This window comes from Lissotriton vulgaris, unplaced genomic scaffold (assembly GCF_964263255.1).
Source record: "Lissotriton vulgaris unplaced genomic scaffold, aLisVul1.2 SCAFFOLD_784, whole genome shotgun sequence".
NCBI lineage: Eukaryota > Metazoa > Chordata > Amphibia > Caudata > Salamandridae > Lissotriton > Lissotriton vulgaris.
Window position 1 is genome coordinate 185,975 of NW_028244872.1, and position 27,039 is coordinate 213,013.

Genomic DNA, 27,039 nt, shown 5'->3' on the forward strand with positions numbered 1-27,039 from the left:
ACTGAGGTAGGGGCAGTAGATCTGAAATCATACACAAAAGATTCTATTATAAAGGGTGCATGAGTTGTGGTGCACTGAGTTAGTGGCATCAGAAGCATTCAGCATGTGTGCAGCCAGTGATGATGCGTGGTGCGGGACGCACCGGGAGCAATGTCTCTTGCCTTCTGCACTGTCATCTGCAATCGCGACTCGATCTGAGAGCCCTGCTGTCCGCAGTGTAGCTCGAAGGCAGTAGTCAGAACAGACATCGAGGAATGCTTGTTGTCACTTTCTCTTGACAAAATCCGAGGATATAGAGTACAGTTCACTCTGCAATGAACAAATCAAAACTCAATTTGAATTGTGAGCTCTGCTGTCCGCATTGTAGACTGCCATTCAGTGTTCCTTTGGACTTGCAAGATGAATTTGGTCATTGTACTAAAGCTATAACTGATATAAAACCAGATCTTGAAGGAAGGATAATAAAAGGATATTGTTTGGATACGCTTGGGGGACATTGATTTTGATTTGGGTGCATCTTCCCTTTTGTACATGGATTACGTTATAGTTAGTGGCCTACTGGACTGTGAAATGAATGAATCAAGATTGAATTTGAATTGTGAGCCCTGCTGACCACAGTGTAGGCCGGAGGCAGCAGTCAGGAAGGGCCCACAGGCATGTGGTCTTGACTTGAACTGCACAGTTAGTGGCATCAGAAGCAGTCAGCGTGTACACAGCCAGTGACGATACACGGTCCGGGCTGGCCGCACTGGGAGCAATGTCTGTTGCCTACTGGACTCTGCAATTAATGAATCAAGACTCAATTTTAATTGTGAGCCCTGGTGACCGCAGTGTAGGCCAGAGGCAGTGGTCAGCAAGGGCCCAATGCATTAGGCGTTGACTTGAGCTGCACAGATTGGGAGCATTTGGTCTTCTTAACCGATTATAGTCTCTTACACAATTTGCATTGGTGCTAATCTTGAATTGTGAGCCCTGCTGACCGCAGTGTAGGTCGGAGGCAGCGGTCAGCAAGGGCCCACAGCCACGTGGTGTTGACATGAGCTGCACAGAGTTAGTGGTACCTGAAGCAGTCAGCGTGTGTGCAGCCAGCGATGATGCGTGGTCCGGGCGGGCCGCACTGGGAGCAATGTCTTTTGTCTAATGAATTCTGCGTCAATAAGGCCACGTGGAGGTGACTTGTGGGGCACTGAGCTAATGGCATCTGAAGTACTCAGCGTGTGCAGAGCCTGCGATGATGCGTGGTCCGGGCGGGCCACACTGGTAGCAATGTCTGTTGCCTACTTGACTGCGTCATCTGCAATCGTGACTCGATCTGAATTGTGAGCCCTGCTGTCCGCAGTGTAGTTCGAAGGCAGTAGGCTCTACAGATATAACTCTGCGGTACTGTGTCGCTGGGTTCGCAGGGGACCTGTGTCGAGGAAACCAACAGTGACCGCGGCCTTGTGGCAGAGTGAACCACACACAGAGCCCCGGCCTATTTATTCACACTACTACGCTGGAGTGTCGTATGTTGGACCAGCCCACTCCGCTTCCGCTTACAGGGGGGGACACAGCTACATGACCGAGATCTTCCCCACTGCCCGAGTTAACAGGTTGCGTGCACTGTCCACAATGCTACAAGCACCAGCAGTATATATACACATGGAGATGTATGTGCTCTGCATAGTGAGGTCTGTCCAGCACATCACCGCTACACTTGCCATTGTGTGCATTCTTATTCATGGGTGACTAGCCTCCTTCACCCAACTCAGCCATAAGTCCTAGAGGATGCGCCCCATCGGGTTTTTTTATTTTTTGGTCCGGATTCGCGCACCCAGCCGCTTTAAAAAAAAAAAGAAAAAATACATTAATTTTTGGGCCTTGGAGGTTTTTGTGGGATCTCCTGAGGAGGCCTAGGGGGTCAGGGTGTTTGTACCCTGCCCACTTTTCTTGTTTTTTCATCTTTTTTCTTGTGATTCGCATGTATCTACACCAAAGTCCTAATAAACAAAGGACTCGTTTTAGAGTCACCCTATTACCCAACAGTGGGGACTTATGGCCAAGTATGGCCGATTACTTATGGCCAAGTAATCGGGACTTTAGAGCAGCAAAAGTGGCGAAAGATTTATCGCCCCATTCTCAAGTTGGTGCACACTGCCACATTGCCCACAGGCTGACGGTACTAACACAGCGGACAATCAAAATACTTATGCAGATAAAGCTGCTGGCTGTGCTGCACCTGTTGCCCTCTGGTACCTTCTAACAAACAGCTGCCAGAGTCAGAGGAGTCTCACAGCCAGCCCTATTAAACTTCCTCACCCGTCTTGGATGCATGTCCACAAAAGCAATGTAGGGCCCCTGTACCCGCACCACCCACTCGTCCCAATTTGTAGTATTCCAGCACAACTAACCCCAGCCATTGCTTGACGCCTCTGTGCTCCAGATCCAAGATTGTAGTCCCTGAAATGGAGGTGCGCCAGGTCATAAAGTCCAGTAGCCAACAGTAGTGGAAAAACAGAACTTTATTACAAAACATAAATTAACAACACAAAAAAATCAAACAATGAGTGACATTCCCAACGGGAAATATCAAAAGGGAAACTTATGGATCCAAATAACTGCAGAACGTCCTGGAAATTCGCATGCTCCACATTCAGAAACCTGTTGGATAAATGGTAAATGGTGAGAATGGTCAAGCGTTAGTATGGTCACAAGCATAATATGGTACAATGTATTGCACTTGGACAAACTGGAATGCTTACAGGTAAGATCAATCCTGCACAAAATAACCGTAACAGAAGTTCGTGTGGTCCTAACCTTCGTTGGGAATGAAAAGGAACGTTGCAACCACACAAACTTCTGTTACGGTCTCATTATGCAGTATTTATCATACCTGTAAGTATCACAGTTCGTTTCACCTTTATACACCTGCATCTTCATTTCACGCACAGGAACAGCTGAAGACCAAGCAAGGTAACCACTCCATAGCAGGCTTCCTGCATGTGTTGGGGCAATTGACTGCACACATGGACTGCTTGTGTCCGCTGTCGCCCCTGTACACAATCACTGCAACAGAAACCACACGCATTCTAACTTTGTGCAGGCAAAACTGGACCACCGGAGCATGTACACTAATGTCGTCACAAACTTTTCAGGCAGTGTGCATGATTCCTACATCTTTGCAAGCATCCTAGCCCTAGTCCCCAGACCAGTCTGCAGCCCAGCAATAACTGCCCGACCCTGCACACCCAGACCTCAATGCTCACCTGCCGCCACAGGCATGTCTACAAGAGGGCACACCACATGCCGGAACAACGTCCTCAGCCGTTGCTGGATTCCGCGGCACATGCCCCCAGCGCATTCTGCTGCACTGTGCCGAGGAATCATCTCTGTGTGGCGTACATGCAGTCAAGCTGAGCTCACGATTCAAATTGGGTCTTGATTGCCAGGATGGTGTATTGAGGCCTATGCATCATCGCAGGCTGCACACCCGCTCAGCTCTGGTGGCACTAACTCAGCGGAACTCAAGTCATGGGAGAGAATGGAAATAGCCTCCAGCACGTGCTGGGCTGGGTGACATGTTCTGTGACGTTTGTGCTGTATGGATGTGGTGTGGGTGTAAACTAGCCGTGAGGGAGTGGCTGTGGCATGCTGACAACTAGACCTGTGATCAGCAGATTACTACAGGGAAGACCTGGGACATGTAGCGTTGTCGTTCCTTCCCTGTAAGTGTAAGCGGAGTGGGCTGGCTGAAACTTGCATCCTTTACCACTTCACCAATATGGTGGTTTGAATCCGCGCACCCACCGATATAGGAACACGATGGGTGTGAGACTCCACTTTTTTCTCCCCAAAAAAATATATATTTTAGTATTTAATATTAAATAAGACATTATATACTTTTAATAACAAACACAAAAACAATTTTTAGGATATTAAAGTTACGAAACATCACCAAAAAAATTCTAAATTACTAAAAAAAAATAGGTTTAATGAACATCATAATTAGAAAGTAGCATTTAAAAAACCTTTGAAATTCACCAAAAAACATAGGTTTCAGGGACATTATAGTTAGTAATTAGCATTTAAAAAACCTTACAAATTAGCTGAAAAAAACCATAGATTTCAGGGACGTTATAGTTAGTTGGACATTTCACTCGTACAAAACCAGAGAAATCCGGCCGTTATATTTAGTTGGGCTAACTATAACTCACGCCCCGGCATTGCACTGCTGATGACGTCACATATTACATCACTCATTACATGTTCAGTGACATCACTGATGACATCATCCACATGATCATCTGATGCACCTCCTCACACCCTAATATAACCTCTGATTCACCCCCTCTAAAATACAGAAAAACATTCTCGAAACCATAGACGCACCAATACCAATTAGTACATACCCACTCACTGATTCATAGGTCTACACACACATCCACTCACCCATACAGTCACTCCTACACGCAGACACTCATTAATATAGCCTCTGAAATATACACTCATACACCTGTACAGATACTCACACACAGCCACTCACCCATAGTTACTCATACACCTAGTCAGTCTTGCAAAAAATCAATTACACTCACATTTACTCACCTGTACAGTTATCCACACACCCCTCACTTATTCATACAGATCAAATCAAATATTTCTTTATTCGGCATTTAAAAAAGTACCATAAAAGTACATAAAAACTGTTAAAAAAAGCCTTAAAATACAATTCATTTGCCAAGGGTCACTCAGTTAACAGGCAATACAATCAGCTCCTCCCTCTCGAGTTCCTTATCCTGACCGCCATCTTGATAAAATTCATGATACAGAACAGAGTATAAGCATCATTAGCCTTTTGCAGGAACAATAGAGCTACCTTGGCGTGTTTAAACTTTGCTCTTTTCAAGATTCACACCAGGAACTTGCGCCTAGGTAGCGTATAAAATGAGCATAATAAAACAAAATGAAGGGTATCCTGCGGAGACCTATTGTCGCAGCCGCAGGTACCCTTCTGCTCAACCGTTAAAGTAAAACCTGGGGGGTCAGCCAGTATATGATGTAAAAGGTTGAGCCTAAAACGGGTCATAAAGAATCTATCCTGTGCATTATGTGTGAGTGCAAGATAGGGTTCCATTCCATTCTCAGTTTTCAATAATCTGTAGGCAGCAACTGTGGGTTTACGTTCTCAATGGCCGCCCTACTTGCAGTTGCCCGTTCCCCAAACATTTTTTTAACTCTCTGTTTATCTTGGGTAGTAATGACTTCAGGGTTAATAAAAAGGTTCTTACAGCCGATACCCTTGAATGTGCCCTTTACATATTTTAAAAAATGCAAGAGGTCGCACTACTCGAATAATGAGAAGTGTCCCCCGGGCTCCTTCAAAGTCCTTATATTAAGGTTTCACCAGTTAACGTAATTGAAAAGATGCGAAAGTTTGATGTAGAAATGCTTGTTTTTTAATCCATCTTGTTATATTCACAAGAGTATCTTTAGTGTTAACATAATCCTTCAATTATACAATGTGCACTCAAACAATCCCAATGCATTTCGGCATATCACAAATTCCTTCTTCTGGGGAATAAGTTTTCTGTCAATAAAGAAAAACAAAATGTATATGAGAAGTAATGTGTGGAAACGTGATCGCTAGTAAATCGCAAAAAGAGTGACAAGAAATGGAAAGTGCTCGAAGAAATACCTATGAAGAAAGGTCTGTGATAAGCAGTGCAAAGTTGAACGTTTAAAACAAGTGCCTTGTTTCAGTGCTCGGGCTCGTGACTGTTTAAAAAAACGGCGGTGGAGTAATGGCAGCTAGGAGACGGAGAAACGCGTGTGAAAGTTGGGTTATTTGGGTGATATTAGATAGCTGGCAAACGCGATTCATGCAAGTGTATCGTGGGATAAAACGAACGGTCTGCAGTTAGTGGAAGCTTACCGTGGCGTGCACGGACGGAGTGATCGGAGATACGGCTGTCCTCTGCCGGGTCTGGGCGTGGCTTAATCCCGGAAGTGTTTTAAAATGTTAGAGTGTTGCTACGCTACGGGTTGCTAGGGGAAGGACTAAAAGCTAATGCGATAAAGTACGAGCGGTTCCAAAGAGAGAATGATCAAAAATGTTACATGGGATGCTAAGTAGGTGTAAGAGAAAAAAATATATAAAAATAAAGGTGTACGAAGAAATAAACGTGTGAGAAAAAAAAGGAAACAGGGTGCAGGCGGATAGATGGGGGGCCAGTGAACAAAAGCTTGGTGATGTGAAACACGAATATGATAAGGATAGAAAAATGAAGCATATATATTCATGGGAAAAATTATATGTGAAACCACATTACTTCTGTGAAAAAAGAATTCTATGTAAAATTAACAGGGCTAACCACTGATAACATTCAGGAAATGACTATCGCCAAAGAAAGGGTTATAGGTAACATGAGTATTCCACTCGATCATTAAGACCCTGTGGTTTCATACTGGACAATGTGAAAATCCAATAATTCTCTCGTCTCAGCAGTTCATTGTGATTGTCTTTGCCTGGTTCTTTCGTGATAGTTTCCAATGCGCAATAGCGCATTTGGCTGATGCCATGACCTGCTTCAAGGAAATGTTGGGCTACTGCTGATTTGACTTGTTTAGTTCTTATATTAGACTTGTGTTCGGTAAGTCTTGTTTTGAGTTTTCTCTCGGTCTGTCCAACGTAAATTTTACCGTATGGGCACTTCCACATGTAAATCGCGTTAGATGTATCACAAGTAGCCGTGGCTCTGATCTTTATTGGATGCCCTTTCATGGGATGATTAATAGTTGTGCCTTTTATGACACTGTTGCAGTGGTTGCAATTCCAACATGGAACAGTTCCTTTAAATTCCTGGGGCATGGCTTTGGGATGTTTAATGAGTTCTCCCAGATTTTTGGCACGGGTATAGGCAAAGATGGGCTCGGTGTCAAAAAATTTCTTGAAATCAGGTTCAACTCTGAGAATGTCCCAATGTCTTTTGATGATTTGTTTGAACTTTTTGCTGACTGTCGAATATTTGGAAACCATGGTGATGGAATCTGTTTTGGTTGTTGTTGTGATACCTAATAAGTCATTTCTAGGTTTGGTTGCGCAACCTTGCTTGGCCTGCTCAAGGATCTGGTGGGGACAGCGACGGCTCGTGGAGGGAGTTACGGTGGGGCAGGAGGGCGGGGAGGGGGAGGGGCAGGGTGGAGGTTGCTAAAAACCGGCATATGGATAATTGCAGGTAAGTAAACAATTTAATTAATAAAACGAATTTCGTAGCTCGCACTGCATTGCATTTTGCGATGCAAGGCGCAGTACGAAATTCGTTTTATTAATTAAATTGTTTACTTACCTGCAATTATCCATATGCCGGTTTTTAGCAACCTCCACCCTGCCCCTCCCCCTCCCCGCCCTCCTGCCCCACCGTAACTCCCTCCACGAGCCGTCGCTGGGTGGGGATACACTCGGGCTTTGAAACGTGATGTTATGATGTTTACCTCTTCGTTGAACTTGTTCGAATCGGAAGTTATTCTTTTTGCTCCGATGAGTTGACTGTATGGCAGGTGATTTTTTTAAATTTTTTTTTTGAAAACCTTTATTGTGCATCACATGAATACAGGTACGGGACTACAACCACTTGGCCGGCCTCGAAATCAATTCGTAGCACGTTCGTCAACCAGAAAGCACCTCAGTAGTTCACCATTCCAACAAACTGCACACATCACAAAAAGCAATTCGAATAGACGCGACGCCTCCGGGCATTCGCGCGCTTTAGAAATAGATAAATCAAATCAAATCAAATCAAATCTGATTGCGATGTTTTTGATCGACCTCTCGCAGTCTGCCTTCCGGGCCAACCACAGCACCGAGACCGCCCTGATCGCAGCCACCGATGACATCCGAGCCCTGCTCGACAACGGAGAAACAGCGGCCCTCATCCTCCTAGACCTCTCCGCGGCCTTCGACACTATCTGCCACCATACCCTAGTGCGGCGCCTCAGCAACGTCGGAATCCAGGAGAAGGCACTGGAATGGATCATCTCGTTCCTCACCGGAAGGACACAGAGAGTCCGCCTCCCCCCGTTCAGATCAGAAGCCACCAAAGTCATCTGCGGCATTCCTCAAGGCTCCTTGCTCAGCCCAACCCTCTTCAACGTCTACATGAGCCCCCTTGCAGCCATCGCACGCCAACACAACCTCAACATCATTTCCTACGCCAACGACACCCAGCTGATCCTCTCCCTCACCAACGACCCCGCCACCGCCAGAGCCAACCTACACGAAGGGATGACAGACGTAGCCAAGTGGATGACGAACAGCCGCCTGAAACTGAACTCGGACAAGACGGAAGTCCTCATCCTTGGATCTTCACCCTCCGCCTGGGACGACTCCTGGTGGCCCCCCGCCCTGGGAAGCGCACCCAAACCAACAGACCACGCACGAAACTTGGGCTTCATCCTGGACTCCTCCCTCTCCATGACCAGACAAGTCAACGCCGTCTCCTCGTCGTGCTTCAACATCCTGCGCATGCTACGTAAGATCTTCCGGTGGCTCCCCACCGAGACCAGGAAGACGGTCATCCAGGCCCTCGTCACCAGCCGTCTGGACTACGGCAACTCCCTCTACGCCAGAACCACCGCCATACTCCAGAAGAGACTCCAGCGGATCCAGAACGCCTCAGCACGACTCATCCTGGACATCCCCCGTCGCAGCCACATCTCCGGACACCTGAGAGACCTGCACTGGCTCCCGGTCAACAAGAGAATCACCTTCCGTCTCCTCACCCACGCACACAAAGCCCTACACAACCAAGGCCCAGGATACCTTAACAGCCGCTTCAACTTCTACGCTCTCAAACGCCAGCTTCGATCGACCAGCCACGCCCTCGCCGCCGTCCCCCGCATCCGAAGAGCCACCACAGGGGGACGGTCCTTCTCCTACCTCGCCGCCAAGACATGGAACTCCCTCCCCACCCACCTCCGCCTGACCCAGGACCACCACGCTTTCAGGATGCAACTCAAGACCTGGCTGTTCGAGCAGTAGCAGACCCCCCTCCCCCAGCGCCTTGAGACCCTCCGGGTGAGTAGTGCGCTATATAAATGCGATGATTGATTGATTGATTGACTTATTACCTTATTGATGCAATCCCCCCTAACAGACGAGGGGGCGATCGTGAGAATAAGTTAAGGAAGCTGGAGACCAGATACATTTTATTGTTAGATTCAAAATATCCGAATGGATTGAATCTAACGGAAGATTTATATACTTGTCTGGTTTAGATACACAAGAAGACAACAGTCTCAGAGGCAGTAATGAGATGACCAGTTAAAAAATATATACAACAATAGATTACCTCATATCCCTTACAAAACAAACAGGATAGGTATATAACATCAGATATGAAAGAGAAAAAAAGGAGTTTTAGGTTGTAAATACTGTACAGGTCCGTCCGCCATCATAATCGGCCCCTAAGTTTGCTATGGGAGGGCGGGAGACTCTCGCCTTCTCATATTAAACAGCAGTGTCCCGGGACACTGCAGGAGCCGGCCCTGGGGGGTGGAGGTGCCCAGGGCCCTCGAGGGCTCCAGGCGGAGGGCCACGCAGTCTGCCTCACACAATACAGAAATCCCCTGGGTGGTGGTTCCCGGGGCTTGAGGGATGCCGTTGAGGTGCCCACACTTCTAATTTTGCAGGGGGGGGGGTGCTTGGACGCGAAAGTGGCGCAAGGGGTTGTAAATCTGGTACACAGTTATGTATAGGATCCTGGGTAAATATAACGGTTTCTGTACAGCCAGTACCTTTCAACCCAACCCCCAAACGGCTTACTGCCTGTAACAGTTCATGGAACACTTAAGTGAGCACAGAGGTTAGAAGTTCACCACACTATGTTGCTAATCGGAACAGTTACTGTGCTGGAGTTTTCTAATTTTTCCATAGGAACCGTTAGTCGTAGAAGAAGTCAGTGGAAAATATAATAAAAATAATAGCAGGGGTTCGCTGGGGACCCCACAGTCCCGGGGATTCACTCATGTTGGGAGTGGGGTGCAGTAGGCTGTGGAAATTATATCGGGAAAACAACAATGCGGCTTATTGCGACTTTTCTTTAATATTACGTGGAATAATGTTTATTTATTAGGCAGTGTTCACTTTTGTTACGGATACAGTCACTTTGTTACAGGAAATGTATCTATATGTAGGACGGCGTGTTCTGTATGTGTGCGTGGAACAAATTTAACATTTAATTGGCCACGGTGTTCCAACAACAAGCTTAATGTTCATTTGGGGGCGAACTATTGAAAGTAGAAGTATTTTCTGTAATTCACTTCTGCTCGTTAGAGTTGCAAGGACATCTAATTGGCTTACATGTTGTAAGGAGGACTTCCCTGAGCTTTATGTTGGTTGGTAGCGAACTATTGAAAGTAGAAGTGTTGTCAGCCATTCATTTCCACTCTGCGGAGTAGGAGGGACATCTGATTTGCTGTTGTGTTCCAAGGAGGACTTTCCCAAGCTTAATGTTGATTGGCTGTAAACTGTTGAAAGTGAAAGTGTTGTTAGCGATTCCTTCCCTCTTCGCGAAGTATTAGGGATATTTAATTGGGTAACGTGTTCCAAGCGGGAAATTACGAAGCTTAATGTTCATTGGCTGTGAAGCATTAAAAGTAGAAGTGTTGGCAGCCATTCCGTCCTCCTCTGCGGAACAACATGGACATTTTATCGGCTAAAGTGTTTTGAGCACATGTTTGCTCCTTATTGGGTGGGAACGTTTTCCTGTTGTCAGTGATTTTGTGACGCACTTCCAAAGGAGTATGGGAAAAGAAAGTAGTAGAGGGGAGGTTAGGAACACTATTATCTCTGTACAGTGGTCACAAGGTGGTGGAGAGGGATTATGAAGGTAAAAATTGTTTTTATATGTTTTAAGGGCCATTTTTATAATTGCCTTGTGGTGTAGAAATCACGGCGGAAAAATGACAGTGTCTTGTGCTGTTTTCTTTTTTATCAAGTTTGCGGGTGACATTTTTCCCAGGAGCACTATTTACTTATAATGTGGTGTTTACTTTTCTGATGGGGGGGTGTGGTTGCGCAGCCAAAAATCCAGTCTAGGTTTGAAACAGTTTTTATTTAGCAAATACAAATAAACTTTCTTCAGAAACTGACACTGTATATATGAAAGGGGTGACAACTAATATTTTATGAAAATACATTTTTAATTAGGCGTGGCCATATCCTTCTTCTTTCTGCTATAGTTTGTAAAAGTGTTGCCCCATATTCCTGATAATATAACAGGGTATCAGTTACTTTTAGATAAAGTAGAATAGAAGTGCTACAACAAACACTTCTGCACTACATTATCTGAGGTCAAAAGAACAGGTAAAAAACTGTTAAATACAAGTGACTTCATATTACATAGAAATGTATGCATTATTATTTTTCAAATTTGTATTCTGTAGAATTCAGGACTGCTCTGTCGTACTGCTTAGAGGACGCACACTGTTCCACTAACAAATCACATACTCACTTAGGAATATGTAGGATGGTACTATTATAATATACAGTACTGGTCCTATATATTCTCTAGGGAGAAGGTGAATAGGAACCGCAAATGAGAAGAATAGAAATTAGAATATAACATTCAGAAATGTAGGGTTTATCACATTTAAAGTAACAAAGTATGCAAGATAGCTATATTTTTTATTCTGCAATTTCGTAAAATATGTTTCTTGAAAAAAATATCTGATCAAGTACGTTCAAATATTTTGTTAGCTGTATTACAGATGGCGCAGAAAAATCTCCTATTCCTCTACTGTAACAATAGGACAATCTATTACAATATAACGATTGATACCATTGTTACAGTAAAAAGAAAAGGAAAATAAAGTTATCTATTTAACAGAACATCCATAACGAAATATTTTTGAGCTGTAATTATTTTCTGAGCTTCTTTTCTCCGGAAGGTCACAAAGTTCGATCTTCGTGGAGAAGGGTCATAATCTCCTCTGAGATCAAGACTGTGAAAATTAAAATATATATATATTCACAGTATATGATCAAAAGGGGGAACAGACTAAAAACCAGAAGCCGGTGACGTTGCTTATATATCTTTGCTCTTTGTGCCGATGGGTCATGAACTCCACTGAGATCAGCATAACTGTTAATATTATAATATACATATTAACAGTATATCATCCCTAGGGGAAAACACAGTAACAACTGGAAGGTGGTGACGTTGATTGTAAATGTTTAGGGTTTGCGCCGACGGGTCACCAACACCTCTCAAGCAAAGTACAGTGTCAATATTCTAATATAGAAAGTCACAATATATGCGCTGAAAGGAGCCAGAAAAGGAGCAACGTTTGTTTTAATCTATCTGTTTCTGAAAACAAGCTGCTAACGTTACAGAGAAAAAGGGAAAAACAAGCAGTAACACTTTTTTCAAGATTTTATATATTGACAAATAGCCACAAATTATAACTATCTACTATTCCTATGTCATATTGAAACAACTTACAACTCCGGAACATGTTTGTTGACGCAAAACAAGAATCCGATGCTAGAAAAGGGAACCTGCATAACAGATTGGCGACGCAGAAATAAATTGCGAAAACAAAACTAATCGCACAATAGGTGTGGTTTATATAGCTTTTGGTTGTTTAGTAGTCTATGAAAGGAAGATTTGGCTCCACCTATGTAGATGTCACGGTTTACACATGCTCACGTTTTAACTGTTTTACTTCTGCACGTGTTGGGAAAAGTTACAAACTGCGAAGCTGTAAAGGTTTCGATTTCCATAGTAACACTTAAAAGGTCATTATTATCTACATACGTTGGAGAGTTTAAAAAGTGTTACCCGGTAAACTGTGTCCTTTGCATTCTCATGATTAAAAACATCTAAATAGAAGACATAAAAAAATATATAATTTACAATAGAAGCTAAAAAAATTATTAAAATTTGTTATCACTATGCTTCTTAATTAAAACAATGCCAGCATTTGTAAAGCGTAAAGCTTTCCCCGGAAAGGTGTGGTGGCACTTGGGGCGTTGGGAAAATTAAGCAAGGTGTTACCTACAGTGAGATAGTGGGTGGGCTAAGATGCTAATGGACTTTGAAATCCAACTGTGAACGCTGTTCTTGAAAGTCGGGTATTATAGGTGCTGCGTCATACTTTTACCACACTTATATATTAATTACTGCTAATTAAGTTGAAAATATTCTTAAATTATAAGTAGGGCTCCTTGATTTATGTTTTTACTGATTTTTACAGATAAATACAGACAGAAAAGTATTTATTTTCCCTTTCTGTATTTATTTTAAAGTGTGGATGAATACGGAAATTGGGTTATTTTTTGTGCGTTTGTAAATGCTGTCAATGATGAGTAGTAGGCCAATAGGTCTGTCGATATAAAAGTAAAAGGGTAAAAACAATAAAAGACTTTTAGAAAAGAGCCTTAAAGAGCAATATATATCCTCATATAATAAAAGTTGCACATTTTAATATGAGGGTTGTGTATAGTTTATCATCTAAGAGTGTTTACATGAGTGAAGTGAAAACGGTCAGTCTTTCAGCCACGAGTGCATATTTATCAGTAAAATAAATATGGAAATATACTAATTTCAGATTCATTTTTTTACAAAATCCATAATATATATGGGTAAATACACATACAATTATTTTTCAAAAAATATGGATAAATATAGATGGAAATGTCCAAAAAAGAAATACCATAAAACTATGAGGTATAATTATAAGATGTAAAGCAATACTGTTAAGTTTGTTTTTACTGTAAAAAGTATACACCTGTTTTAAAATTTTATTTAACAAACACTATAGGTTATAGGGATATTGTAGTTAGATATTGACATTTAAAGAAACTTTGAAATTCACTGGAAAAAACATAGGTTTTAGTTACGTTAAAGTTAGAAATTAGCATTTAAAAACCTTTAAAATTCACTGAAAAAACCATAGGTTTTAGTTACGTTAAAGTTAGAAATTAGCATTTAAAAAACCTTTGAAATTCACTGAAAAAACCATAGGTTTAAGGCAGGTTATAGTTAGGAGTTATCATTTAAAAAACTTTGAAATTCACTGAAAAAACCATAGGTTTAAGGCAGGTTATAGTTACAAATTATCATTTACAAAAACCTAAAAACCTTAGAAATTCACTGAAAGAAACATAGGTTTTAGAGGTGTTATAGTTATCTGGACATTTCACTCGTACAAAACCATTGAAATTCCTCCGTTATAGTTAGTTGTACTAAGTATAACTCGCACGCCCACAATCTACTGCTGATGATGTCACATATTACATCATTCATGACATGTTCAGTGACATCACTGATGACATCTCAAATGACATCACTGATTACATCACTGATGTCATCATGCATGTGACAATCAGATACACCTCATTATACACTAGTATAACCTTTGATCACTTACTGTAAAATACAGAGTGCCATATTTGAATGCATTGATACACCAATACATCTTTCTAAAAACCAACTCAGTGATTCCTAGATTTACACACACATCTAAACACTTGCCTATAGATTCACTTATACATGCTAACAAAGATCAATAGAAAACTATTAAATATATGTATACAACCACATCAATATTACACACCAGCACACACACTATTCATTTATGCAGTCATCCTACCCACTTATGCAGACAATTGATCATACTTACATTTACTAAGCTACACACTTATACAAACGCCACTTTATTTATTTATATAGATAGTAACTCATACTTAGGGTGTTATAAAATCACTATTACAAGTATACAGTTTTCAATACAGTCACTCATACAATCACTGAGTCTTATGTATACTTATTTATATACAACTGTCACATAGATTGCCTTTTATATTTCTAGTTTGTTAGACATATATCATTGAGAAGTGCATTTACTCATCAACACACCGATAAAGAGATTCACTTACCCAAAACAACTGTTATCACATACAGTCTTAACATCATATATGAACTTAATGAACTATTTACAGATGTTTAGACAGTCACACCTTCCTTTCAACTACACACACATATACTCTCTCATACAAATACTCTCTTAACTAATTAAAAACTAACATAGAGTTTCACATACCCAGTAATCAACTTATGCAGTAGTTTACACAACAAGACACAGAGTGAAACAAATATTCACACAGTTAAATCACTTTCCAATATATTTAGTGAGACACATTAAATTACTCACTTACACAGTCAATCCCAGTAGTAGTAAATCCTCCATCCAGACACTTCTACATCCACTCAGTCTTACATGCAGATTCCTATATATATAATAATTATATAAATAACAAACCAAAGCACATTTACTGGATGATGTCATCAGTGATGTCATCAGTGATGTAATTTGAGATGTCATCAGTGATGTCACTGACCATGTCATGAATGATGTAATATGTGACATCATCAGCAGTGGATTGCGGGCGCGCGAGTTATACTTAGCACAACTAACTATAACTGAAGCATGATAACTTCAAGGTTTTCTCCTGGAACCAATAACAATAAATCTCATGAAAAATAAGAGACACGAAAAACCCAAGAGACTTTTCAGAACAAACCACCACACACAGCTCTTGTAGCCCCTTCTCTCTGTGCTTGCTCCAAACTGATGCGCATGAGAGGCTCTCCCTTTGGCGCTTGAATCTATGGCGTCTATCATCACTCAGTCACCTCTCACCGCTCATTCTGTGCTCTGTGTACTGTTACAGCACCGCCAAACTCTGATTAATTTTACGTTCAGATAATAGTTAGGCTGGGCTTGCATTCAGTTATCGAACCCTACTTGACTCTTCGAGTAACCATCCCAACCCGAGACGAAGTCAGGGATACCTTTGTGGGTGATGGTGCACTTTACAAATACGCATAACACCCCTGTCTCCTTTAAGGTCTTCCATCTCCTTCTTGTTATCCTTTTTCACATGTGGAGACTTCTCTGCATTGTTGACTGTGTTATGGAACATGAGCAGATTGTCTAACCAGTTAATTTATTGTCATTGTCTGCCAGTAGCTATAGTGATTAGTTACTCATGGTGTCCCAGCCACTTAGACGTAACAGGGCAGAGGATCAGATCTTCAACGACAACTCTAGCTTTAGATGTTCTTTTGATGCTCTTCAAACCTGTGTGCACCATGAAGATTTTGTTGTCGACCCGTCTTACATGTCAGGTTAGACCATTGCGTCATACAACATCGCAGCACTAGTAGATTTTAAATTGGTCAATTTGACCTTGAAGCAATGGAGAATCCCAAGTATTGGTACAGTAGCATTGATGGTTGGTGGTGGCAGAAGGTCGAAGCACTCTTCTCCTTCTCCTCTGGCAAAGACCTGGAGTTTCTTTGTAACTGTGGTTTAAACTGCACTGTTCCAGACAGCATCCCCCCTCCTATCTAGTTTGTCATCCTTGTCGGTCCCTGCCTAATATATAGCAGTTACTGAACTGACAATACATGCTGACAGCATGAGTAGGATAGGGTGTCTCTGGGAAGAGGTGGATGATCTGAAGCACCTTCTGACCACTGCGAATTTGTGGTGTGGTGTATCGCCGGCTCTTCTGAGTAGCCGGAGTGGCTGCACAATTTTACTCTCGCTTCCAGGACATGCACCACATGTGGAGTGCTTTTGTACACTTTATTTATGTACTTCTATCAGTTTTAATTGGTTTCTTTGTTCTGCACATGTGGTACAGAAGGAAGCCTGGGTCACCAGTGAGTTAATTCGAAGCAATGTTAGACTTGGAGTAATTATTTGCCAGATGTAAGTCAGTGGGTCCAATAAACTCCCTTCTGAGTAAAGTGTTTCAAGCCAAAAGGCTGAACTAGAAAGGAGAGCTTGCACGGGCTGCTCAGAGCCACAGAAGGTGTGCTGGCTGATAATTAGAGTAGTTACGTGTGAGAGAGCCAAACAAGTGGCAGAGCTATCCAGAGTTGCAGATTCAGGTAGGGACAGGTTGCCGAATCTGTTGTGGTGAAAACTAAGGGGCCGATTAGGATGGCGGGCGGACTTTCGTCCGCCCGCCACCCTAGCAGTGCTGGGGTGCCAGTGGTGCGGAAGTCCCGCACCTGCAATTAGGATGCCACTGTGGCGGTGGCATCCTCTATTCCCAGCATTGTGGCACAGCCAGCCACAATGCTGAGAATGCACTCTGTGCATTGTCATGCAGAAGGTGACAGGCACCACGCAGTACTGCCACCTTGTCCATGACAATGTAGAGGGGTACCATAGGTACCCCCCATATGCACCCCCTAACCCCCCAATGAACGGGCCCCCCGACATCAAAATCTGTATGCCTTTCAAGGTTGCTTCCCGTACCCATACTAATATGGATGGCCACCATATCTGTCCCCTTTTCCTCCCGGTCGATCGGCGGAAAACCGGAGAACGGTCTTTCCATCCACCGGGGTCCCCCCGCCATACTAATATGGCGGGGGGAAATGGGTGGCGGGCGGAGGGAAATGTAGGGCGGATCACCACCGCCATGCGGGCACTGGCGATCCGCCCTCCATCGTAATCAGCCCCTAGATGTTTAAATCTAGCTGGCTCTTGAGAGAAGGTAGATTCAGGAATTAAATATTAATTGAGATTTGTGTACTTTCTTGGAAGGTATCGGCCCTTCCCCCACACAGGCTGCTCTTATTAACCATGACAGTGACAAACCTACTGCTTGATTCAGAGATTGTGCTCCGCTGAGGTAGTAGTATGTGCATGTGTAATGATGAGTGGGGTGACCCATACCGCACCATGAAATGGATCTGGTATCCTCAGCGTGACTCTGAAACCTGAAGCCCCAAACCTAGCTTAGTGAAGTGGATGCCACCTCTTGATCTGCACACCATGTCTGAGCTCTTTCTCACTGTGTTAGACCACAGCCCAGCTTTCTGCTCTCTGCCTTGTTGGAACTCAACAAGCTGTAGGAAGTCTTTCCTACAGCAACCAGCACTTGTTCATTTTGTTTTCTTTTGCTGACATTTGATAGATCTCTGCCACCTCATGTCGTAGACGGGCGGTACTTCAAAAAACACCACATTGTAATGTGAAGATTCTGGCATTGTGGCCATTGCCTCCATCCGCTTAACCTCTGTAGTTAGTGCGCGTGCCCGACTACAGGTCTATGACCTACTCAGTCCTCTGCTTGTCCTCTGGTCCCAAAGCTGCATCTACTTTGTGTTACATGTAACTTCACTGATGAAGGGCACAACATAGTAGTTAGTGGAGTATGGCTACACTGTATATGATCCAAAACCAGTGCAACTAACTTAAGTGTTGTATACTGGTTAACTTAGTTTAACAAGATCTGCCTTTGTTTAACTCTCTACTTTCATTTACAGACAGGAAGAGCCTTGATTTGACTCCTGTTGGCACTGTGTTGGCCCTAAGTCTGCTTGTCGAAATTGGGCTGTTCATCATAAACAGAATGAAATTCTTCAAGGCGGAAGGTAGGATTTTAATTTTAGGTGTTTGTTTATAATGTTCCCATATTCTGTGGGACCTTGCAGCGAGCCAGGCTGACCATGTGCCAAAAGAGATTTTGTTTTTCAGGTTAAAACTGTAACGCTTCTAAATGTTTCAGAAGCCATAATTTTCAGATGAGTGCAAATTAAACAATAAGAGCATGGACAATAGCAAAATCAAAGTACATACTACAAAATACTACAAGTTTGTATAACCTTTTATAGAAATTTGTGTGCAGTGTGCATAGAGTAATTCTGGGACCTAAAGGATATTGACCAAACCCAACTTGCTCTTAGACCTTCATGGTGCCTCTCCCTGGCACCACTGATCAACTCTCTTGTGCCAGCCCATCTATCGCCCTATAACGAATCTGTCCCCCATCCATGCTCTCAGCGCATCCTCACACTCACCCCCAAACACTCAGCCCATTGTCCGTTCTCTCTTCGCCCTGTTCCTTCTCACGCCCTGTTCACTCGAGCCTTGTTCCACTTCCACCCTGCATCCCTTCTAACCTGCCATGTCCACTACCTTGCCATCCTCTCTTCCTCCATTTTATAATCCACCAACACAATTTGTGAATTCAAAACAAAAATTACAAAAAGGCATTCTTCCACAAAGAAAGAAAAACATGAGGCTTTAATGAATAAAATCTGAACTTTATGTGCGTTCTTCTTATCCCCTATTTTTTGGTCTCTCATTTTCCTGAAACTACTAGCCCAGCATTCTTTTTTTGTTGTTGATAAAATAAAGTTTATTGAAAATAGACAAAATATTAAATATTTTTACAGTTGGGGAGGAGCCAAGATGGCGACCGGAGCAGACCTGTAGGCTCCCGGCTCCACCAGCCTTTCTCCTCCGCACCGACATCCTGGCTTCTATCCTGGTGGAATTTGGCAGCGGATTGCGTGTGGCGCGGCGCTGATCACAGCCGTGTTTTCCCGGACTCTCGACCTGCCCGGCGGCCGGAGATATCTGCGGAACTGTTTGCAGCCCTGGACCCCGCCTGCACAGTCGCTCTCTGCCGTGCCCCGGAGAACTATTGACGACCGGACTACCCGTTCGGTGCTGAAGACCCGAGCACTGGTGCAGTTCTCGTGCGGCAATACCTGGACTGCGTTGCCTGTAAAGACCCGTCGCAGGCGGTGTGATGTGGGTGCTTGCTGAGATGCGGCGCTCTTCAGGAACGGATCCTTTGTTTGGGGCTGGAGATATGCGACGTGGGTCGCTCGGCCATCTTTGCTCGGCAACGGCAGCCTGATTCCTTGTCTCACTACACTGGTCTGCTGCAGGGTAACTCGCCGTGCCGTGTGCCTTATTGGCACTGTATTTGGTGATATTGAGCCTTGGCTGGGCGTTCGCTTGTGCCACACTTGTCCTGGCGATTACCCCGGACTTTCGCTACAATGGCTTTGTTTGGCGCTTCGTGCTGTGGGGGAGAGCGCCCATCCCTGCCAGTGGTTTGTGCCGCCCCGCCTGTGTTAGGGTCCGGCTCACAAGCGCCTTCCCTGGGAAGTGATAAGCAGGGGCTACAGCCAACACTTTCTCTCGGAACTATCCTGATTGCCCTGCGTGACTTCCGAGCTGACATGCACCATGGCTACCACGTACTGGGAGGAAAACTGGACGACATGGCGTCTGCGCTGCGGCAGGGATGCAACGTTTGGACCCAGCAAAGCTTTCACTCGCCTCCGCCTGCACCTCGTGGGGATACAATGCTTCCTTCTGCCCGCAGGACAGATGTGCCCGCTTCCAACTCTACTGGCGCCCGAGACCGCCCGTCTGCCAACCCCGCCTGGGATACTTTGTTTCCCCTTTCACCGGAGTTTGCTACATTGTTGGTTTCATCATCGCGAGTGCCTTGGGACCTGTACATAACACCACTGGCCCTGTCGACGGCTCCTGTTTCGTGTCCTTCACCTTTGCCATCGAAGAGCTCGCACTCTCCGAGTGTCCCGGAGGACCTCCCTATTACGGTCAATGGATTTTATGGTGACTTTCGACGGCCATTTTGTGTTCCTGAGTCACTCTCATTCTTTCTGTGGCCATATTGTCTCTTTGTTTCACAGTGGGCGGGCTTCTCTCGGGGAGCGTATTTGGGGATGTATCCAAGATCGGGCCAGGGCTAGGCTGCCTTTTTTATCATCGGCTTCTTGGCTGGTTGAGCCGGGTTTGGGACTGTTTTTGCATTCAGTTTAGTCGCACGCCGCAAATTGGCATTTCACCCCTGTATCTGCATCAATGCTTGCTGACTATTCTGGGTTCGGGGTGGAGGATGTACTTGTGGCTGCGGGACCGGGACTGCCTAGAATTGATCCTCCTCCTGCTTTGTTTGTTTTTTGAGAGTTGAAGATTAGGATGTCCTTTTCTCACTCTCTATATCTGGATGTTACACCTTTTTCTTTTTCTCCTTCCTTTCTTTTCTTTTCTCGCTATATTTCGGGTTTATTGGGCTGGGGGGGGGGGGGGGGGCAGGCCGTAGCCTCTGCATGCGTGTAGGGTGGGGGGTTAGAAGTTAGTTTCTAGTTATAGTTTCTATGGTGCCTTATTTATTCTTATTGTTGTTTTTCTCCTTTTTCTGTCTGGGTTCATGTCTAGGTTACTAGGGGATAGGTGGCGGCGGACACTGGGTTGGACGTTAGGATTGATAATTTGTTTGATGTGCATCTTGCTGCCATGCTGCCTGGGTGGGACTTGATGGTTGGGTTGATCTCCTGCGTGGTGAATTGTAGCGAACGTCATGCTCCTCCCACATGGATTCTGCCTCCTTGCTTATTCTTTCTTTTTACGATTCAGAAAAAGTACGATTTGAATTTAATAGTCGCATAAAACCTTAAAATTAACCTTCACTGATTCTGGGACACGGTACTACAGCAATTACAGTGTAACTCTTTAATGCTTATCTATGATGATGGGGTATTACTGTGTCGCCGTATTGCATGCATTAGTGCTTCATAAGTATCTGTGGCCGGCCTAATGGTTGTGGGCCCGTATTTGTTCTTCTTGGATGCACAATAAAGGTTTTCAAAAATTTTAAAAAAATATATATATATATTTTTACAGTTTAATCAAACAGTTATATAGTAAAATGTACTGAAAATATCCCACAAAATTATATAACTTTATATGGAATCTATGGAAAGGAATCCGGGAAAGGGGAGGAAAAAGGGGAAAATACAGAATAAACATTTCTCAGCTTGAATAACAATATAATAAAAAATGAAATAAAGGTAGAGCAAAAATGTAAGTGAAAATGTATGATTACAATGAACAAATGCACCTAGTAAAATAAAAGTGGAAAGGCTAAGGAGGTTTTGAAACGTCTTCAGTAAGATGATGCAAACTGACCATTGACTGGAGGAGTGCAAAAACGTTGTTACCGGTGACCAAAGAAGCTTTTTTAACTCCTAGGGAAATTAGGGTGGCAGTTTCCATCCAATCTTTGATTGTAGCAAATTCCATATGACCATGCTTGATAGGAGATATTAATAGATATATATATATATATATATATTTATATATATATATATTATAATTCCAGGTATCTGCGAGACTACCTAAAAAGAGACGTGATACAGAAAAATGGATATCTGTATGAAAAATATGATTACTTTGTGAGAAGACTTAAAGCCAGAATTGGTATGTGTGTGGGCACTCACAGCGCATATGTTTTAAAGTGGAGTTGGAGAGGTTACAAGTCCAAAAAGTTGATGATGTCAATATTACATTTATGGCGATCATTTGGTGTAATCATTAATCGATTATAGATGAAAAACAATGTTTGAGTAGCATTAGCAGCATGAGAGGTTTTGCAGATTGTTAGCCATATATAATGCATAAAGGAATTGAACAAGATGTTTGTAAGTCTACTTCCCATAGTAACTGCAGTGGTGTCTTTTGTCTGGGTTGAGATAAGGAAATAAGCTTAGAGTATGGTTTAGCGGCAGAAGGAGATGATAGTAACAAAGCATGTATAGGTGAAGGATTGGATATTGAGGCGATAGTAGTACATTGGGGAGAATAGGCTTCGGATATTGCTAAACTTAAAGTTGGTATTTGAATTTATATGAATTAGGAAACTTTTGGGTCTGTGAGAAAGTGATGGCGGAATGATTATATATTAATTGATGAACCCAAAACAAACTGTTCTCCCGCCAAGATTTCTAAAATATGGGCTTAATATTAATTTTGATATGTACATTGTCACAGTTAGAAGACTGAAGAAACTGATCTAGAATAGAGAGATTTGAAATAAAGACGAGCTGTAATAGTTTAAGTATTTTTGAGGATCGGAATTGCAAAAAATATTATGGCCCATGTGTAAAAGACAAAAACTCTGAGAAAAAAAAAAGTTGGATGAACACTAATTTTAAGTAGGTCCATAAGGGTTGTTCATGTGTAGAATGGCCATTGTAATAATGGATTGAGTGTTCTGACAAGAAGATTGCTGGTAAGCTTGGACATTTGGGAAGTTCACACCTCCTGTTTGCTTATTATATTGAAGCTTCTTGAGAGATGTTTGAAGTTACTTATTAATCCATAATAAAAAAAACATTAAAATAGAATATATCTTTTTAAATGCGGAAGAGGGGATTTGGATTGGAACTGTAGATAAAAGAGGATTGTAGGAACTAATACCATCTTAATAGAATCCAGCCTACCCCACCATGGAAGGAAAATAGATTCCAACGTGTTGCGAGGGTAGTTAGGGTTGAAACTAGGCAGTAGCATTGATTGAGACAGTATCTTTAATAGAAGTAGTGAACAGGAGTCTTAAATATTTAATTTTGTTGAATTCCATAGAAATTCTGAGGATAAAAAAAATCGTTTTTAAAACACAATTTATTAAGCGGAAGAATCTCACATTTGTAAGCATTAAGCTTATAACTGTAAAGTATTGTATAATTAGATATTGTGCCTAAAAGGGTTTGATCACCTTTTTCTCTTTGATATCGGAGTTTTGAAGATGGAGCTCTGCAACTTTAAAGATAACTACTGCCCCGAGCCTGCTGGTTTTACTGGTACATGACAGTCTTTTTAACACCCTGCTGTTGCCCAAGCTTGTCACTGCATTCCGTTCAACTTACAAAATTCCTCATCCTCTTTTGTCCGGGTGGCTTGTCAGATCATTACACCGGTTGTTCGAGTCTAAGACTAGCTTGACGCATTGTTGAGTTAGGCATTAATGGCCTGTGGTATGGCCTAGTTAGGATCCATGCTTGACTACTGCCTTGCCTGTGTATGCAAATGTAGTGTGTTTTGGCTTGTACGTAGCAAGATATTTTAGCTTGCACTACTCCTCAGACCTGACTCCAGGTTAACTACTTTGGTATTGATTCTATTGGTGGGTAACCTGCAGGAAGACGTATCCATCAGAAGAAAAAGTTGCTTACCTTCTCTCAACGATTGCCCTGGGGGATACTCTACCTGCAGATTCTTCACAAACTCACCCTCCTCCCTGTTCGGAAGAGCAGTCTCGCAACAGATATCAACATGATATCAAGTACGCTTTTGGACACTGCATCCATTTGCAGTCTCTCGCATATGCCACTAGGGTGTGGGAAAAAAGTGTCAGAAAAGATGTCAATGCTCCAAGTGGTGCCATTTGTGGGTCTGTGATGTCACATCCTGGGAGGTGTCTGAGTGCGGATAGAGCCATGGCACTACATGCTGGCGCAGGAGGATTATTTCCAGTTTCTAGATCCAGTCTGGTGCCTGGTGGGTGTCTGGAAAATTAAAGTTGCTTATCCACTTTAAGTATTTTTAATCAAAGGTAAGTAACTTTTCTTTTGAGGTTATACCCCATTCCATAAGAGAAAACGAATAATGATGCAGTAATACCTAACCTAGTAATTACTGCACCCATTGGCATTGAGATAACTGGGTACAGTAGATCTCACTGCCTTGATTTCCAGAGGCACTTCTAATAAGCATGAATATGTTCCGTGCCACCACCCATCCGCGAGCCTTCACGGTCTACAGTGGCCAGCAGCATAATACGAAGCATGGACGGCTAGGCCATCCGCGAGCCTTCACGGTCTACAGTGGCCAGCAGCATGACGGGAGCTCGGAGGACCAGGGCAGCTCATACATGCCCCTTCACCCTAATCAGGTCAGGGGGCAGCGGACAGACATAGCTACCATGGTCCTCCGTGTTCTCCAGCGCCAGCTTCTTTTATTATTTCATGATGTACTTCACTTGTTTTTGGAAGACAGGCAGAAGCACTGTTATTTCTTATAAGCTGTGCTGTAAAGGTATACTTCATCCTGAGTCAAGGATATCACATTTTTGAGTCCATTGTTGCTGAGGTTTCACATATCTCACACTAGGGAGTGGGTGAAATACTTATGAACCATCGCACATGCAAGAACTTCAGAAGGTTGTAATTGTTCTATTTTGTTTCATTCTAGTAAGACGACGGAAGAAACTGAGAAATGTTTGCAGTGGTGAGTATGTAAGAGATACATTCCTGCACGATTCACTTCTTACTTTGTACATGTTGTATTTCATTTCATTGTTGTCTTCCTTGCTTGAAAATGATGATTTGTTCCTACTTATTAAATCACATGCATGCACCTGTGAGAACCTAGTACAGTAGGTTGTTTCTCTGTGGTTGAGATTCAATTACTGGGATCTTCAGAAATATAAAAATGCTTGTAAGTACAGTGGGATGCCTATAACTCTAACACCATGTGCCAGTTGAAGAAGAATTGTATTCTCAATCCTACTTTTTTTTTTTTTTTTTTTTTTTTTTTTTTGGTGTAAGACATTTATTGTGCCAAGGAAAGGTTACACTGCGTCACGCCAACAACCCGGAGGCAGGCCGCGATGTCAACAAATGTTTTCAAATAAGGTGTACCATATTAGGAGTCATAAAACAATGTCAGTATGCTACCAATCAGGGAGATACACACCCTTAACCCTGGTGAGGAGTACAAAGGTATAACCAGTGCAGAGTGGATGGTCTTACATTTTTGGGTGACGTGGACTGGTAAACGAATCCCAGGCTCACGGTCTCGTCCAGTCACTCCGGCGAGTACTAGGACCGCAGCTCATGGAAAAGGTAATGCATAGTTAAATCGTCCACGACCACCTTTTCGCCCAACCCCCCCCGCAACAATCGGAGAGAAACAACAAACTTCGGTGCAGAGCTATTTCAAAACAACAGACATCACATACGCAGGGACACGCGTACAAGGACCCGTCCGTCATAGAGGGACGATTACAAGCAGCATTGGTGGCTGCAGGAGGACCGCAAGGCAGCAGCTATGGGGCGGATGGGGGGGGGGGGGGGACGCGGTCGGACAAAACAGCGGGGCGCCTGGTCGGGAAGGGGGGCATCATGTCAAACCAGACAGGCACGCAGCAGGCATGGGATCCAACAATAGCAACTCATTCCACAGCCCTCAGGCACATCTACCAAGCATGTATCCATCCATCCCAGCAAAAGGCACACAGGGCTCAAAGGTTTCACCCCATGTCATCCGAAACACCCGTCCCAGGGGAGTCCACAGAGGCATCCGAACCCGCCCGCTCTCTAGTCCACTGAAGGAAGGGTTCCCAGATGTCATTGGGCCTGGATGCGGTGGGCATCGTCTCCCAGTAGTGTGTGAGTTGTGTCTGACCATATGTAACGTCTCGAACCCATGCGGCGAACGTAGGCAAGGCACCACGGCCCCAGTGTATCGCCACCTGGCGTTTAGCGTAAAGCAGCAGCATCGCGTGCAGTTTCCTGTCAACGGGTTTGGTGTCTTTAACGTATCCCAGGAGCCCTAAAAGCGGAGTGGGTTCATCTGACCTGTGTAATATGTGATTGATGGCCTCAAAGATGCTCGACCAGTACTCAGCTAGCTTTGGGCAGCTCCACGCCACATGGAGGAAGGACGCGTCAGCTCCACCACACTTCCAGCATGAGGCGTCAGTGCGGATTCCCATGCGATGTAGCAGCACTGGTGTGCGATAGTACCGGTGCAGGAATTTAAAATGGACCAGTCGTAGCCTATAATTCGGTGACAGCGCCGTGAGTTGCTTACAGCAGTATTCCCACACATCATCTGTCAGGGTCCCGTCCAGGTCCGCGGCCCATGCTTGTTTGGCCACAGGCACGGTGAGCGGGGCCTGCTCTTGCATGCAGTTGTACAGTCTAGAGACCAGTTTCGCGGGGGAGGGTCGTGACAGCAAGTTCTGAAGGGCATCCAGTTGTGGAGGTTCCTCGGGGAATTGAGGCCACATCTTCTTGCAGGACTCCCGGAGAGAGTGATACAGAAGCGCGTCCGAGAACGAGGTAGGCTGGCCGTCCTCACGGACACCCAATGCTCCAAACGTCCCATCAGGGTAGATGTCTGCGAAAGTGGTCACCCGTCTCCCCTGGAGCGTGATGGTATCTCCCCTAGCGCAAAGGCAGGGCAGCATCGGATTGCTCCGCAGTGGAATAGCCGGCGCGTAGAGCAAGGGAAGGCCCGCCCTCTGACGTAACTCCTTCCAGGACCAGCGGATCATCTCAACGGTGTCTACCTCCTTCGAGGGGCGAGAAACCTTACCATACAACGCCACCCGAAGTGGCAACGGGGCAACCGCGGCCAATTCCA

General features: G+C 43.9%; 1 protein-coding gene across 1 annotated transcript in view; it reads left to right on the plus strand.

The window, feature by feature from the left end:
- LOC147666698 (uncharacterized) overlaps positions 1 to 27,039 on the plus strand; it is a 271,906-nt gene that overhangs the window by 179,050 nt on the left and 65,817 nt on the right. The window contains exons 7-8 of the mRNA XM_086948957.1: positions 18,330 to 18,437; positions 24,862 to 24,897. Coding sequence (XP_086805083.1) covers positions 18,330 to 18,437; positions 24,862 to 24,897 — 144 coding nt within the window. The remainder of the gene's footprint in view (positions 1 to 18,329; positions 18,438 to 24,861; positions 24,898 to 27,039) is intronic.